The 16,376-nt window shown below is 41.2% G+C and overlaps 1 protein-coding gene across 19 annotated transcripts in view; it reads left to right on the forward strand.

The window, feature by feature from the left end:
• The window catches only part of ABLIM1 (actin binding LIM protein 1), a 268,653-nt gene that overhangs the window by 198,180 nt on the left and 54,097 nt on the right, over positions 1–16,376 (forward strand). For 11 of the 19 annotated variants that reach the window (XM_038758707.1, XM_038758704.1, XM_038758705.1 and 8 more), the window contains exons 7-9: positions 4,216–4,303; positions 8,382–8,440; positions 9,292–9,369. In XM_038758707.1, the coding sequence (XP_038614635.1) occupies positions 4,216–4,303; positions 8,382–8,440; positions 9,292–9,369 (225 nt within the window). The remainder of the gene's footprint in view (positions 1–4,215; positions 4,304–8,381; positions 8,441–9,291; positions 9,370–16,376) is intronic. The other 8 variants (XM_038758708.1, XM_038758714.1, XM_038758712.1 and 5 more) reach the window with 1 other exon arrangement.

Raw genomic sequence — 16,376 nt, forward strand, 5'->3', positions numbered from 1 at the left:
GGGGGGGGGGGGCATTCCAGGCCAGAGGCAGGACATGGGTGAAGGGTCAGCAGCGAGATAGACAAGATCGAGACACAATGAGTAGGTTGGCATTAGTGGAACAGAGTGCATGGGATGGGTTGTAGTAAGAAGTCAGGGAAGTTAAGTAGGAGAAGGCAAGGTGATTGAGTGCTTTAAAGCCAATGGTAAGGAGTTTCTGTTTGATGTGGAGGTGGAGCCATTATACCTCCTATCCTTTAATTTGAAAATCTGGTCAAGTAGTGAAAATGAAATGTACCTGATATGGGAGACCTGACTATATATTATTGCTAAATCAGTTCTATTCTGAAAGATGATTTGCAGTGTGGTGATCTGAAGAGGTCCTGGAAAAGCGATTCCCATGCATGTTTTCCCCCTGACACCTCCCCCCATTTCCTCCAGTGCCGAGTGTAGATGTGAGGATTAACATGTGCATGCAGATTTTCCCAGTGACAGGGAGTCAGGCTGGAGGAATTTCGAATCCCACGTTCCCTTCCACATGGTGATCGGCTATATCACAGGGTTCTCCTCAGCCATTTATCTCTTACTTTGTACCAGTGGCTGGCCCTGGTGAGATGCAGTTGTAGTTTCCATGGATACTGGCTGTCAGCACCTCATGGCAGCAAAGAGTGGGAAAGGAGACAGTGGGGGACAACTTAAGAACAGTTTATCCATTAGAGTTTGGCAGTTCATTTTTCAGCTGCTGTTGTCAGCTCGGAGGAATGTGGGTGGTTTCTTCCAGAACACATCTTTTCAGTCCTATTTTCATTGGTGCATTTGCTTTGGGTCTTGCAGATTTGTTGAAGCACCCCTCCGATGAAAACAGTTAGATCCGTCCAGTTGCAGACTTAGAAAACTGAAGACTTCCAAAGCAGTCCCAGCTTCCAAATTCGTCCCAATTCCTTTGTTGCCGTGAAGTGGGGTGATAATAGGAACCAGGAAACTCCGCTCTGGGTTATCTTGAAAGGGTTATTTTTGCCTAAAAATAGGCAGCTTGATTTATAAAAATGGTGAAAAGGAAACTTAAAGCATAGCTTATTTCTTGTGGGGGCAAAGTCTAGCTGGTGCTTCATATGCATGTAATTTGAAACTGCAGCTTATTACTTTGGCTTGTTGCTTTCTTCACAAAGCCTATAAAGATGGCTAGACACATTGTTAGATTCTTGTCATTTAACCTTTGTACTGCTGCTAAGGGCTGTTGCCCTTCTTTTCCATTTGCTCAGTGTAGCTGTGCATGTGTGTTGGGTAAAGAGAAATTAAACAGAGGAGGCTCAATCAATCCATCAGTGGTATGTTTTGAGCATTTACTGTGGGCGGTGCACTGTACCAAAAGTGCTGTGGTTAGTACAGTCCAACAGAGTTGGCAGATGGTATCCCTGTCCACAAGTAGCTTACAGTCCACAGGGGGGTTCATGTAAGAGAACAAATCCTGAGAGAATTTAGGAAAGCAAGCCCACTGGGAAGCTGGGAAAGGAAGTGGTGGCCTTTTCTTGGGGTGAAAGCAGAATGGTAGAATGCAGTACACCAACTGTCTTCAAGATTATTAGGCTTAAAAAGTTGTCAAAAGTGTCTGTAGTGAGAAGGAAATACAGCCTTGTCAAATAGAAATATAAAGTTGGAGGAGTGCTTAAATGATCACCTAGAACCACCCTCTGCTTCTAGGCAGATAAATAACGAAACTAGCAAAACAGCTTGTTGCTTGTTTTTTGTTTTTTTTGACAGATCCCGAGGGAGAGAGCTTACTGAGCTCTTATCTGTGGAGTTCTTCCTTAAATTCACATGCAGTCCTGGGTTGTATTTCAAATCTGTTTCCTTTCGTTCATTTCTCTCTTTGTGAATATTTGGTCAGTATTTCCCTTTACCATTTTATGCCTGCAGGTGACATCATCATCATCATCTTGTCTATTAAGTGTCTTCTGTGTGTGATGCACTGTACCAGTTGTTTGGGAAAACACAATGAAAGTCAAAAGCACACCCCCTGCACACATTGTAGATCAGAGGTGTTAGGATGAAAACAACAAAAAGGAACAACTTTGCAACCAGTGGGCAATGTGAATATGCAATTTGTCATTCAGGAAATTGGGCAGACCAAGAACATCAGAAGGTTCAAAAGGGTTTTGGGTGGATTCAAAGATGACAGGGCCCTGTTAGACTGCTAGAACTAAAGTTATGGATGTTTGATGGTAGTTCCAGAACCATGATGAGGAGCTGTGTGGCCTAGAGGATGGGGCATGGTCTTGGGAGTCAGAGGGATCTGGGTTCTAATCCATGCTCTGCCACTTGTCTGCTGTGTAACCTTGGGCAAGTTGCTCAGCTTCTTTGGGCCTTGGTTACCTCATCTGTAAAATGAGGATTAAGCCAGTGAGCACCATGTTGGACAGGGACTGTGCCCATTCTTATTAGCTTGTATCTACCCCAGAGCTTAGCAAAGTGCCTGGTCCATAGTAGGCACCTAACAAATACCATGCAAATAATAAAAAAACAACATTAAGATGGCTGGCCAAGCGAGTAAACATCACACTGTCCCTCTGTTTTATTTTAGTGCCACAATTTGTTTCAGAATACTGGGCTAGATGGACCTTGGTTTCTCCACTAATGCTATTTATGTTCTTATTTTTTTATTAGTAAAGCAATGCTAAAATTGTTTATCAAAAGGGTTTGTAGGGATCCCTCTTGGTGCATTGTGAAAGACCCAGGAGCTGTGGCAACAGATCAGCCTGCTGCACAATTTAAAGTAGTGTAGTTCTGTTAAAGCAGTTAATTTGAGAAGATTGTTATACCAAGAGAAATACTTAAAAGGAGTATCAGCAGAGTTCTAGTCTTGCATAAGATTGATCAGATCCACTCACACTGATAAAAATCTCACTATTAGTCACACAATCTCCTTTACACATTCTCTCTTTCTCTCTCTCTCTCTCTCTCTCTCTCCCCTTCCCCCACCCCCCCACCCCCCCAAGCAAGCTAATACACACACTGGTACAATAATCTGAATGCCCCAGTTGCTGACTTGCTGACTTCTTTAGCCTGTGGTTTTCTGAATTAACTGGGATTAAGGCCAACTCCTTTCCAGTCTGTCATCTGAAACCCCATTTGGAGTTAATGTTGGCCAGATTGATAACTGGTGTTTATCTTTTACTTATAGTGTCATTAATTCAGGTGCTTTCCAACTCTCAAGTCCTGCTTAGCTGACCTCCATCTCATCCAGCAATTATCTGGCTAAATGGTTTTCTTGGTTTCTATTGTAGCTTGGAGCTCTGAACTCAGTTTTTCCATTTATAGCCAAAGCAAACTCAAGCATGGCCACTCACCATTCCTCATTCTGTGTTCCTTATGGTTCCTGGCAAATTACTGGTGATCAGCAAACATTACTAGTGGTGCTTTTCAAATTCTGTAGATAAAGGATTTGAACCCAAATTTACCTCTTGGATCTTTTTGTCAGGTATCTGTACAGGGCAGGGCAGGATAATATAGGAGTTGGGATTTTTGGTGATGGAACTTTGGCCTTGAAAGCTGTTATTGTGACTGGGGATTCATTGCTTCTGGGAAGTTGGCCCTGGGCCAGGGATACATCCAGCATATTTGGGATTCAGAAAGCACCCGGGAACAATCATGATTTCCAAATAATAGAAATAATGGGTAGAGATGGAGTTTGAAGGATTTCTGTGCTCAAATGTTGGATCGGGAGATCAAGGCACTCTTCAAAATCTGTAGCGTTGACAGTGGTACAAGCATCTAATTGGATCCAGCTTATTTAGCAGGGGAAGGTAAAGGAGATGCCAACTAAGGGAAGGAGGTGTGGAATTGTTAGTCACGAGAAACAGAGGCCCCTGGAGCTCCAGGCTTCTTGCTTTGGATGGTTTCTGTGAAATGAGTTAGTTGTCTCTGATCAATTCCTCATGGATCCATCCCAGAAAATAAAAAATCATAGTGTATTGCTCCGCACCCAGTAAGTGCTCAGTAAATACCACTGATTGACTGATTGAAGGTCAGTAGGAACCAAATGACTGGGTTTGTGATATACTGGCAAGACTGAGAGTAACTTGTACCTTAACCACTTGGGCCCCACCTGGTCTGATGTCAGCTTTCAGGGTTGCTAGGAAAAGAGCTTGGTCATAACTGATCAAAGGCAGGCCTTAGGGTTGGTCAGGATACTTGGTAAAAATAAACTAATAATCAATTCTCTCATTTTCCCTTTAGGCAGGAGACAAGCATTACCACCCGAGCTGTGCACGATGCAGCAGATGCAATCAGATGTTCACAGAAGGAGAGGAAATGTATCTTCAAGGTAAGGCTGGCTCCAACACCAACCATCTCTGTTGTTCTAAGGAAGTTAACCCTGGGTTTTACATGAACAGCGTGCTGCTTTAACTGCTCTGCTACATTAACTTTCCATAGCCGTAGTGATTGTGGACAGGAGCTACTTAGTAATGGGATTTAACTGACTGGCAGCTGAGTCTCAGCTCTGTCCAGGTTTGTGTCCCCGCTTCTCTCCACCGCCACCCCTCCTGCACCCCCAAAAAGAAAGAATACAGAGGAAACTGGAAGGGATCCAGAGAAGAGCCACAGAAGTGATAGCAGGCCCTTCATAGGACCTTTCCTCATGGAAAGGTTAAAGAAATTGGGTTTTTTTTTACCATAGGAAAAAGACAACTAAGGGTCAGCTTAATAACCGTCTTCAAGTGTATGAAAAATTTGGGAGTGCAGCATGTCAACTAGCTGGTCTTCCCTGTCAGTGAAAAAGAATAAAAGGAAATGAATGGGATCATATAAAGCGGGGAGGTTTTTGGTTGGGCTTAAGGAAGAATTTCTTGGGCATTCGGTTGACAAAGTAGTAGAGCAGGCTCCTGTGGGGGGCTGTGGAGTCCCCAGGCTTAGAGATTTTTTAAGAAAGAATAGTCCACCCTGTCGTGTTGTTGTAGGTATTCACCTGTCTGGAGGAAGGGCAGTTGGACCCAGATGATCCCTCGGAGTCTCTTAGAGCTCTGTCTTTCTATAGTTCTACAAGCCTTCTCCTTTCTTGATGGGGTCCATCAGAGGGGGCCCTGAGGTTAGAAAGGAATTGCTACTGTTGGAATACTGGAATAAGACTTGGTGTGCCTTTCTGTTCTCTGAGAAAGAACTAAGGGTAGAAACCCCTCTTAAAGATGCACTTGAAAGATATCACACCTCTCCTCTGAAATCTGTTTAGGCCTTAGGTTTCAGGAAAGAGTTTTTGGTTCTTGCAGTCCTCTTTTTCTTTCTTTTTTTTAAATGGTATTTGTTAGACACTTGCTGTGTGCCAGGTTCTGTACTAAGCACTGGAGTAGTAGATTCAGGTTGGACACAGTCCATGTCCCACATGGGGCTCACAGTCTTAATCCCCATTTTACAGATGAAGTAACTGAGGCACAGAGAAATTAAGTGATTTGCCCAAAGTCACCCAGCAGACGAGTGGTGGAGCCAGGATTAGTAGCCAGGTCATCTAACTCCCAGGCCCGTGCCCTTTCCATTAAGCCATGCTGCATCCCAGGTCTTATTGGGAATGGACTACGCCACAGTCCTATTCCTTCCTGCGTAAGCTGTGAGCTTTGTGGGGGACAACAATCTGATTATCTTGTATCTACCCCTTTGCTTAGTACAATGCCTGGCACATAGTAAACACTTAACAAATACCATAATTTATTATTAACACATTTGATCACAATCTTCACCTTAGCACAGTATTACACTGGCATGTCACAGTGAGAGTTTCTGCACAATGAGTAAGAAGTCAAGTGGGTCCCTTGAGGGACAGTCCCTGGTACTAAGGCACAGACAGCATTATTTGGAAGGAAGGAGAACGTTAAGGAAGGACCAGTGGATTTGTTGTTTTTAAATCGTGTGTTTTCTCCCTTGTGAAAATCTGTCAAGTTTTCTCCTCCACCAAAAGTCCATAGGACAGGCCATATCATTCAAGCCACTATACAAGCCCTTTTGATTTTTTTGTCTAGTAAAATAAGCTTCTGTAGTTTGAGGCAACACATCAGCAAAACTGGATACGGCTCAAGACGGCATACCACATTTTATTTTTGTAAAGATTTCATTCTAATGTTAGTCCTTTATAGAGAACTCTGCATACTTGGATCTGTAATATAATAATAATCATGGTATTTGTTAAGCGCTTACTATGTGCCAAGAACTGTACTAAGCACTGGGGTGGATTCAAGCAAATTGGGTCGGACACGGTGCCTGTCCTAAGTGGGGCTCACAGTCTCAATCCCCATTTTACAGATGAGGTAACTGAGGCACAGAGAAGTGAAGTGACTAGCCCAAGTTCACCCAGCAGACAAAGGGTGGAGCTGGGAATACAATCCATGACCTTCTGACTCCGAAGCCTATGCTCTATCCATTACACCATGCTTCTTCTTTGTACCCTTTGGGTACTTGATATTCACCCCACAATCAGACCCAGAGCACTTATGTATGTATCCATAATTTATTTATACTTATGTCTGTCTCCCCCACTAGGCTGAAAGTTCACTATGGGCAGGGAACATGTCAACCAAATCTGCTGTGTTGCTGTGTAGAAGCAGCGTGGCGCAGTGGAAAGAGGGCACAGGCTTTGGAGTCAGAGGTCATGGGTTCAAATCCCAGCTCCACCACTTGTCAGCTGTGTGACTGTGGGCAAGTCATTTAACTTCTCTGGGCCTCAGTTACCTCATCTGTAAAATGGGGATGAAGACTGTGAGCCCCCCGTGGGACAACCTGATCACCTTGTAACCTCCCCAGTGCTTAGAACAGTGCTTTTGAACATAGTAAGCACTTAATAAAATGCCATTATTATTATTACTTTCCCAAATGCTAAATACAGTGCTTTGCACACAGTAAGCCCTCAACTACCATTGATTGATTCATTGATTGAAATCTTCTTTGGGCTTTATATGTATGTTTTATTCAAAAAGGAAAACCTTGAGAAATGATCTTGAATGTTAAAACCAAAGTCAAGGTGCTAAGATCATCCTACCTATAGTCTATTCCACATTCAAAAGTATCCTAAAAGTGCAAAGTTTGAGGTAGTGTAAGTTATGTAGAAAATGAGATGCCCTTTTGTGGATTATATTGTGATCCATTTCACAGTTTGCTATCTATTGCCAAATGAGTTGTGTATTCCCAGAAAGGTCCCGCTTCATCTTTCACTTTCAGGCATTTTTATATTCCGTTATTTGATCATCCAGCAAATATATGAATAGTGCAGGCCAAAATGGAGTCACCATCTGCTCACATAAAATCCATCGTAAATAAAGGATACAAATGCTAATAGGCCTGGACTACAAGATTCATAGTTGTTCCCTAGGTGACCATAGGTGGTCATTAGAGTAGAGAAGGCTATTGAACACCTATGGCATAGATCCAGCCTTTCCAAAAAAACCAAAAAGCACATTTGTGTTTGGTAAAATTATGGACTAGAGTCTGCTCCAAGTTCCTGTGTCAAGGCGAACTTCAGTCCACTTTCCCTGTTCTCCCAGCATGGCCCCAGTAGCATGAGTAATATATTGTTCCTCAGATTGAACTCAAAGCCAAATATCTGATGCTGTGATTCACATTCCAAGGGTTTGTCTGACCTCCTGATAATAATGTTTACACTTTTGCTGCTGACAATCAAAACTAGATCTGACAATTTGTACTCTGGTGTAGTGACAAGCAGAGCCATCATAACCAAAGCTTCCTTTGGAACTGACCCTGATCCTTCACCTTTCTAGTTTCTTTGTTTTAAAAGGATTTCCTGTGCTTTACTGTCTGCCTTTTGAATTGTAATTCTTTTAAGTTCCTTAAGGATCGTTTTATATTTTTGTCATGGGAGAAGGAATGTATTTGTGAGTTAGGAGACTCCTGTTTTCTTTGTTAAATGGAGAAAATCAAGAAGAATTTTATTGATATAAGTATTGCATTCTTGTCTTCCATTGCATAGTACTCAGCATATTGGGAAGGGACCAGAGAGTACATTTCTGTTCAAAACGCAAACATATTACTCAAGTGTATATGGAAAGGTAGTGTTATTTGAAATGAACGCAGATATTTGGCAACATACGTTGACAGTTAAACTCATGAAAAAGACACCCGAAGGGTGTGATGGTTCAGTATTTTCTGCATTGTGCAATTGCATCCTTTTGGAAATAACCAAGAGATTGATACATGAGACCTCCCTTCAGAACTGTATAGTCTTTTGATTTCCAGATTTCTCAATCACTGCTTTCCCTACTCTATGGAGAATTTGGTTGAGGAATGAGAGTTCCTTTTCCATGTCAGTCATGTCAGCATCCAAGTCAGCCAGCTCATGCAATAATGGGAGTGCCTTTTTGCATTATCCTCTAGTCCAGTAATTAATAATGGATTCTATCTTCCAGGTTCCACAGTCTGGCATCCGGACTGTAAGCAGTCCACTAAGGCAGAAGAAAAGCTTCGGGTAAGATTTTTTTTTTAATGAGAAAAAAGTGATGCTGAGCTCCAGTAGTAGATTAGTATGATTTGCATATTTAATAACCGATTTCCCTCTTGCCAGACAGAAACTTCTGTTTATCCACAGCCAATTTGGCACTCAGGTTTGGGTATCATAGGATCCTGGAGGACTTTTTTTGTGTGTGTTGCTCCAAAAGATGGAGGCATTCTTGCCTCAGACCAGCAGTTTCTAAGGACAAAACCCATGGGAAAAACTGAGCCAAGCAAATACAAAAATGAGTCATTTTAGTTCTTTGCTCAATGTCTCTGTAACTTGGTTATTGGCCATAGAACCTTTTGTGGGAGCACTTAGCAGAGAACATTTCCTTTGGACAATGAAACTAATAGATTGGGCTCTGACCTAGACTACCTTTCACCTACTGTGATTTAGGTGGTGAATATCCCAACAGTTTGCAACATCCAGATGGGAGATTAGGATAAAAGCAAAGGTGGAATGAGGCGGGGTGTCTGTGACTATGTAACACCTTGTAAACTCCTTTATTTCTCTCCTCCTCCGCCCACCCATCTCCTCCCTTCTCACATAGCAACCCTCTCCTCCAGCAATCCCTTGGGAAAATTGATAGTGGGGAAATGAGAGGAAACCATCTCTAGTTGGAGAATGGGAGGTGGGAGGTTTTTGAAAAAGGCAGACAAGCATCTCCAATTATAGGTGGAGAAATAAGTGAGGAAATAAGAATTGAGGTACAGAACTTCACATTTCAAAAAAGTTCTCAGCATTCTTTCTGCAAGGACAAGCTGAATGATGTTTATGCATCAAGATAATGATTTTTCACTCTTTTCTTTTATGTTTCACGGCAGCCCCTAAATGCTCCTCGTTCCTCATCTGATTTCTTTTACCCTAAAAGTCTGATTCGCCGTACCCGATGGTCTCCGCAGGTTCGCCACTGTGTTTGTATTTGAGTTGCTGAGCTGTGTTTTTTAAGCACCGACATTTGCTTCTCGTTTTGCTGCTTTTCCTTGTAGCTATCTTGGACAGAAGCTTTCATGACCCCCCAAAAGCAAGCTATAGTGTTCTAATCTCTGCACATTTATTTCTGTCTAATGCTTCCTTTTACATAATGCTTTCATTTACATTTTCTGCTCTTCCCAGGGTCTGCTTCAAAGTGCCTGAGAGGATCTCGAGTATTAGTATTACCCTTTATTTATTCCATCCTCACCCTACAACACTTAAGTACCTATCCATAATTTATTCTAAGACCTGTCTCTTTTTCTTGACTGTAAGCTCCTTGGAGCAGAGAACATGTATACTACGTCAATTATAATTAACTCTCCCAAATAGTGTAGTGGTCTGCACATAGAAGGTGCTCAGTAAATACAATTGATTTGATTGATTGTTTAGCCTGAGAGTCGAAGGACTTTGTTCATGCATTGTGTTCCATTTTTAATTGTGGCTGGAATACCAGCCATACCCGCCCAGAGCAATTCTGAAACATTATAATGGAGAGATTCATTCTTCATTAAAACTTTATGCTTGTAGGAAAAGATATATTCATCAGTTTCTTACCCTTCTACATAAGGAAAGAGTTGAAGAGGGTTTTTTTTTCTTTTTTTTTTGAGAAAATTGAAGCACCAGCCATGGCTGTGGGCATAACCAGTATAGTGTGTTAATTTATTTTTAGCAAAAGTTAATAACTTATTGCTCCTTCATACCTAAGGAATTTTGCTATGTTGAAGCTGCTTGAGGGCAAAGATCACGTCTACCAGCTGTATTGTTTTTTCCTAAGTGCTTAGACTGTGAGCCTGTTGTTGGATAGGGACCGTCTCTATATGTTGCCAACTTGCACTTCCCAAGTGCTTAATACAGTGCTCTGCACACAGTAAGCGCTCAATCAAAATGATTGAATGAATGAATGAATGCTCCACACAAAGCAGGCTAGTAAGTCCTCAGTAAATACCAGTGATTGTTTGAATTTCAGCAGTGGGTCAAGTTTGCATTCTATGTTCCTGGATTTTAGATGTTGACTATAGAGATTATAGACAGGATGTAACAAAAAAAACCAAGCCCCTCTGTCTCAGGCAATAGAAGGTGGGTCCCTGTTGGTAAGGAGATTGCATGGGAGTTAAGATGCTCAACAGAAAGTCCACCTTGGACTGGAAATCTCCAGTCCATGGTACCCCTCCCTATTCTCTCCCTGGCCTGAGCAGAGTTGCTACAGCCATGGGGGGGGGGGGGGTTTGTGTGTGTGTGTGTGTGTGTGCGTGTGTGTGTGTGTGTGTGTGTGTAGGGAAAACAATGTATTTTAATGGTGGGGCTTTGTGAAAAACATATCAGTTCAACCTGGAACCATCTTGATTTGCCCACCACATGTAATGGACTGTCTGTTACTCCTTCGATCCTTTCAGTCACCCCTCCTGCAGCAGCCTCACAATCAGAATTGCCCCCTTGAGCAATTACTCTCCCTCTCAGGGAGACCTGAGCTCAACAGACCTCTCATGAGCAAAGCCACCACACACAGGCCCAGGTCCCTGGTCATCATGCCAAGAAAGGGGCCCTGCCCCAGTAACCAAACTAGGTGAACCACAAGGGCGACAGGCATGTCTAAGCAAAACTCATACCCAACCGTGTTCAGCTTTGAGGAGGCCTCACCCAGCCTATAGACTCAGTGCCTGTGGGACCTGCAAGTTGGGCTTGGCCAATGGTGGATTTTAATTAGCCCAAACTTCTAATCTGCAATCCTCAAAAGATATTCTGTATGAAAAAGAGTCTGAATTTTCAGGAGAATACCCCTTCTTATAATATTCTGACCAATTGTTTTGGGTTCCATCTGGAGCCTGCTAGAGACCCATTAGGGCGCAAAGGTATTTTAGGAGATTAATACATTTTCTATGGTTCCGCTGTAGGGTGGGGCCTGAATTGGGTTGGGTGAGACTTTTCTTCATACCCTGTCCCAAATCCAGTAAGCTTCCCTGCCATGACTCAAAATGTCCTCTAAGACATCTTTTGTAGTTTTTTCCTGCATTGGTCATATTATATTTCTCAAACACTGTACCCACTTCATTCATTTTAAATTGAATTTATTTAGGAAAACAGATATCAGTTCAAAGGGATGGATTCATGCCCCAAAGGAAAAATACAGCTGGGTCAAGTTTCAAATTATTTTATTTAAACGAATCAAATAAATAGATCATTTTGCAGGGATAATTTTCCTCCTCTTTATATTGCTTCATGCCATGAATAGAGGCATTCATTCATATTTTTTGAGCATTTCCTATGTGCACAGACCTATAGAAGGCTCTCAGGAGCCTAGAACAAAAGGATAGACTGATGATATGGTATAATTATGCTGTACTGTGTACCCAAAGATGAAACCATTTACTGTGAGGGTGCTTAGTACAGTGCCTGATACATAAGCCTGTAACAAATGCCATCATTATTATCAGTGCATTTGGATTTGGCAAAAACAATCAGTTTACGAGCCATACTTGTTATATATTTTACTCTTATGAAGATTTTCATTTCCATGCATAATTGGTTTTCAGTTAAAATGCATATTATTGTAGGTGTTTCAACTTGGAGTAGGTAAATTTCCATTATCTAGAGCAGAATGGAATCAATTGGATTTTGGTTCTGTCGCATCACATAAGAAGCAGTGTGGTTCAGTGGAAAGAGTTCAGGCTTTGGAGTCAGAGGTCATGTGTTCAAATTCCGGCTCCGCCAATTGTCAGCTGTGTGACTTTGGGCAAGTCGCTTAACTTCTCTGGGACTCAGTTCCCTCATATGTAAAATGGGGATTAAGACTGTGAACCCCCTTTGTGACAACCAGATCACTTTGTAATCTCCCCAGTGCTTAGAACAGTGCTTTGCATGTAGTAAATGCTTAATAAATGCCATCATTATTATTATTATTATCACCGCATTGATGTGGAGTTGTGAAGTACTTGGAATTAAGACAGGGGAAACCAAGACCTTTGTTAGATGAACCAACCATAATACAGACCATTGGAAGAAGACTATTTTACCAGATCATGTGAATAATTTTTCCCAACATTCCTTTAATTTGGTTTTTAATAACTTTGGTCTAAACAGGAACTCATTTTCATTTTTCTCTGTCTTGAAACAAGAACTACAATAGTTGATGATTAAGTGAAGCTTATACCTCAGTTGCAAAAATCTATTTGCGCTGAATTAGAGAACCCTACTATAACGTCCTGTAGCCTGAGATATTAAAGCACCTTTGCAGCAAGTTATTCCTCTTGTAAAATGAGCCCGAATGTGGACAGTTGACACCCTGTGATTCACCCTCTCTTCTTTGTTCATCGGAACTCTCACCAAAAAAAGTCTTTAGAAATGAAAATATCCCAAGTTTTATTTACTCGTGGCAGAAGTAATTAGATTGGCATTTCCTTAATTAACTTGGTAGTGGCTTGGCAATGACAGCATACTTAAAAAGGGGCTTACGTGTCTGGCCTGAGGAGGGTAAAGAATAAAGAAACTACTGTAGAATCAAAGAAGCATGCGTTTTCTTAAGAAAACTCTTACTTAGACTGTGAGCCCTCTGTGGGACCTGATTGTCTTGTCTCTGTCCCAGTATTAATACAGTGTTTGGCACATAAAAAGCACTTGACAAATACCACTATTATTGTTATTATTAACACTAATAACTAGTCATCTTTTAAAAGGTGGTTTTGCAGATTTCTTATGCACCAAGCCAATCATGTGTGAATTAAGGATAGATAATGAATGATTAAAAATTCTGCATGTTATGGGAAAAGAAAAATAATGAGTGTATGAAGTAGAGTAACACAATGAAGCAGCGTGGCTCAGTGGAAGGAGCCCGGGTTTTGGAGTCAGAGGTCATGGGTTCGAATCCGCCAAATGTCTGCTGTGTGACCTTGGGCAAGTCACTTAACTTCTCTGAGCCTCAGTTACCTCATCTGTAAAATGGGGATTAAGACTGTGAGCCCCCCGTGGGACAACCTGATCACCTTGTATCCCCCCCAGCGCTTAGAACAGTGCTTTGCACATAGTAAGCGCTTAACAAATGCCATCATTATTAATGAAGGCTCCCTCCTCCACTCCCCCACCCCCGCTTGCATTTACCTTTTTTTCCTGACTTACTTTTTTCTAAGTATTTATAGTCAACATTATATTGTTAGGGGAAAAAAATAACCTCGAACCAACTGGAGAATTTGTTGTGTGATTGTAATGAGAACTGATGGTAGGAGTAAAAACTTCCTGAAGATGGGATGGTGAAAGAGGTGACAGAAGAAGCCACCCACTTATGGTGATAGATTTATCCCAGTGCTACCTTCCACACACAAGCCATTTTTCCTCTTCTGCATTAGTTGTGTTACTCTTCAATAACAGTTTGGAGAATGAAAAATCATTCCTTCTTCTGCAGCTCTTCCCATCACATTGTCTAATGAACTCCTACAAAAGGCAGGTACCGTAGATAAGAATGGATCATGGTCTGTAGTGCAAAAACTTCTGTAACCTATACCATTAGACGCATCCATAATTCTTCATGGGATCACCTTAGATTTGGTTCTTAGTTACCTATAGCTTTCATCTCTTCCTTTAGAGCACAGCTTTGTACACCCGTACATTAGGCATGTGTAGGCATTGCATTCCTGCCTTATGGTGGGTGGGGAAGGACAAAGGGCTTCTGAACAATGTGCCTTAGAAAATGACATACAATGCAAGATGATATATAAATGAAGGTAAATCAAAAGTGTAATTTCCTCATGTATACATCAGTTCAAGCTTTGGGAGGAGTTGTTAATGTGGAAATGATCAGATGGGTAATGATGAATTGGCATGCAGGACTCAAAAAGACCCCTTATAGTCATTGCTGCATTAGCATGATAATTAGCCTTCAGTGGCCCTAACTAGCCCTTTGAATTGCAGGAAAGCTGACCAAAAGGCAAGGCCCAGGAAAGAAACATCAGATGAAAAGAACCCAGAAAAGTGTTTTTTAAGAACATTTTGTGAAGATTCAAGCTTTGTCAAACATTTCAACTACTAATAGTTATTTGGTCTCATCATTATCTTTCCTGATGAAATGAGTGGCTCATTTTTGATGAGTATTTGAGCTGTTGACCTTTCTTTCCTAAAGGAGAGATAATTTAGCAGGAAAATAGCCTATCCCCTGAGGATAAAGAAGAGAGAACACAAGAACATTGTTCTATGAAGATAGCAAGCAAAAGGTCCAATATAAAGTAATTTATGGAACTCCCTGCCAGGCAGAATTTATGATAGTAATAAATCAAGGGTATTATGTCATTTTTAGGTCTACTTCCTCTAGTTCCTAAAGCAATGATTAGTTCATTCATTTTGCCTATTCATTTGCCAAAATGATCAAACATGTTCTGGATAGTGAAGAATCATGGCCTCTGAATCTTCTCCTCCCTTTTTCTATTTGCAGGTAGGATCAGAAGAAGGAGTTGATAATTTCCAAACAGTCCTTTTAAAAGTATTTTTCCCACTACCCAAAAATGAACAGATGATTGAGCATGCAATGCATCATAAGTAACCTAGGCTACTTGATACAAAATAAACACTGGCTGCCCGTAGGACGCACTGCTATGTAGTCCCCACTCTCAGCCCCACAGCACTTATGTACATATCTATAAATTATTTGTTTAAATTAATGTCTGTCTTCCCCTCTAGGTTATAAGCTGTTTGTAGGCAGGGAATGTGTCTACCAAGTCTGTTATATTGTACTCTCCCAAGCGCTTAGTACAGTTAAGTGCTCAATAAGCATCTTCAGAAGGGTTACAGGTTGAAGTATAGCAATCAGTAAGTAGTATTTCATTTTGGTTGAAATAATTATGTTAATTCAGAAATGAGAGGATCATCTTGAGTAAAACACACTTGATCCATTGCCTTTGAATTCAGTGGATTCAGTGTAACTTAGAGCTTTTGAATCTAAATGGGATACTCTGGGGATCACTAAATGAGTCACTTTAGCTCTAGATTATGAAGGAGCACAAAGGAAAGGGTTATCAGAGTCTTTGGCTTTTAGCAGGATTTTGCCTCCTAAAGGAACTAAAAATGAAGTGATTTTAAGGCAAGATAGTAGTGAGGGGTGATGGGTTGGCTTAAGTACTTAAAGGACAGGGACGGACAACGTCTCATTCAACTGTTTTGAACAGAACCTGGTATAGCAACAGCTAGGCATTGAACACTTTTTGATGACAATGATGATGAAGATAAAAGGACCTCTTATTGTTCAAGGATTGTGTCTTCTTTGCATTCTGGGTTTTAGCTATTTGGGACACTCTACAAATAAGGCATCCATGATCATAAAATTATCAACAACCAGAAAGATGAATAGGTTTTATGATTTAGAAATTTTGAAGTTATTAGATTGGTGGGCCAGTAAAACATGAGAGGATGGCTAATTGCAGACAGTGGCAGCATTAGAATTCCTGGGGCAGAAGATTACAGTCTCAGTGTTGTTGGTGCTTTGCAAAGAAACTAATAGGGACAATAAATGAGGCAGGGGATATATGAATGTGTTATAGTCCTTGAGTGCCAGAGATTGTAAATCAGGGATTGTTTTGACAGATAAAGAGGCCTAGGGAAAGGGCGGGTGCCACATTTATCAAGGAAGTAGAACCAGTTTCTCTTTTGAGAAATGAGTTCATTCCAGTGGCAAAGAAAATAGCTCCATAGCCTGCTAGCAACTGTGTTTTAGAATTTTTGTCCTACACAGCCTGATGATTTGCTTAATATGGCTGAATTCTCTTCTTGAACTCCTAATAGGAAGTTATCAAGGGTTGCCATTAGGAGGTGATAGGGAAGATCTGGAAGCCAGTGACTATTTGGAAAGGTCTGTGGTTTAAACCTAGTAAAGGAAAAGAGGGAATGCTGTCACCCTTCATTTGAGAGTGAGGGTAACTAGTTTGACATAAATATCCAATTTAGCGGTAAATCAACT

Source organism: Tachyglossus aculeatus, chromosome 16, assembly GCF_015852505.1.
Source record: "Tachyglossus aculeatus isolate mTacAcu1 chromosome 16, mTacAcu1.pri, whole genome shotgun sequence".
NCBI classification, from domain to species: domain Eukaryota; kingdom Metazoa; phylum Chordata; class Mammalia; order Monotremata; family Tachyglossidae; genus Tachyglossus; species Tachyglossus aculeatus.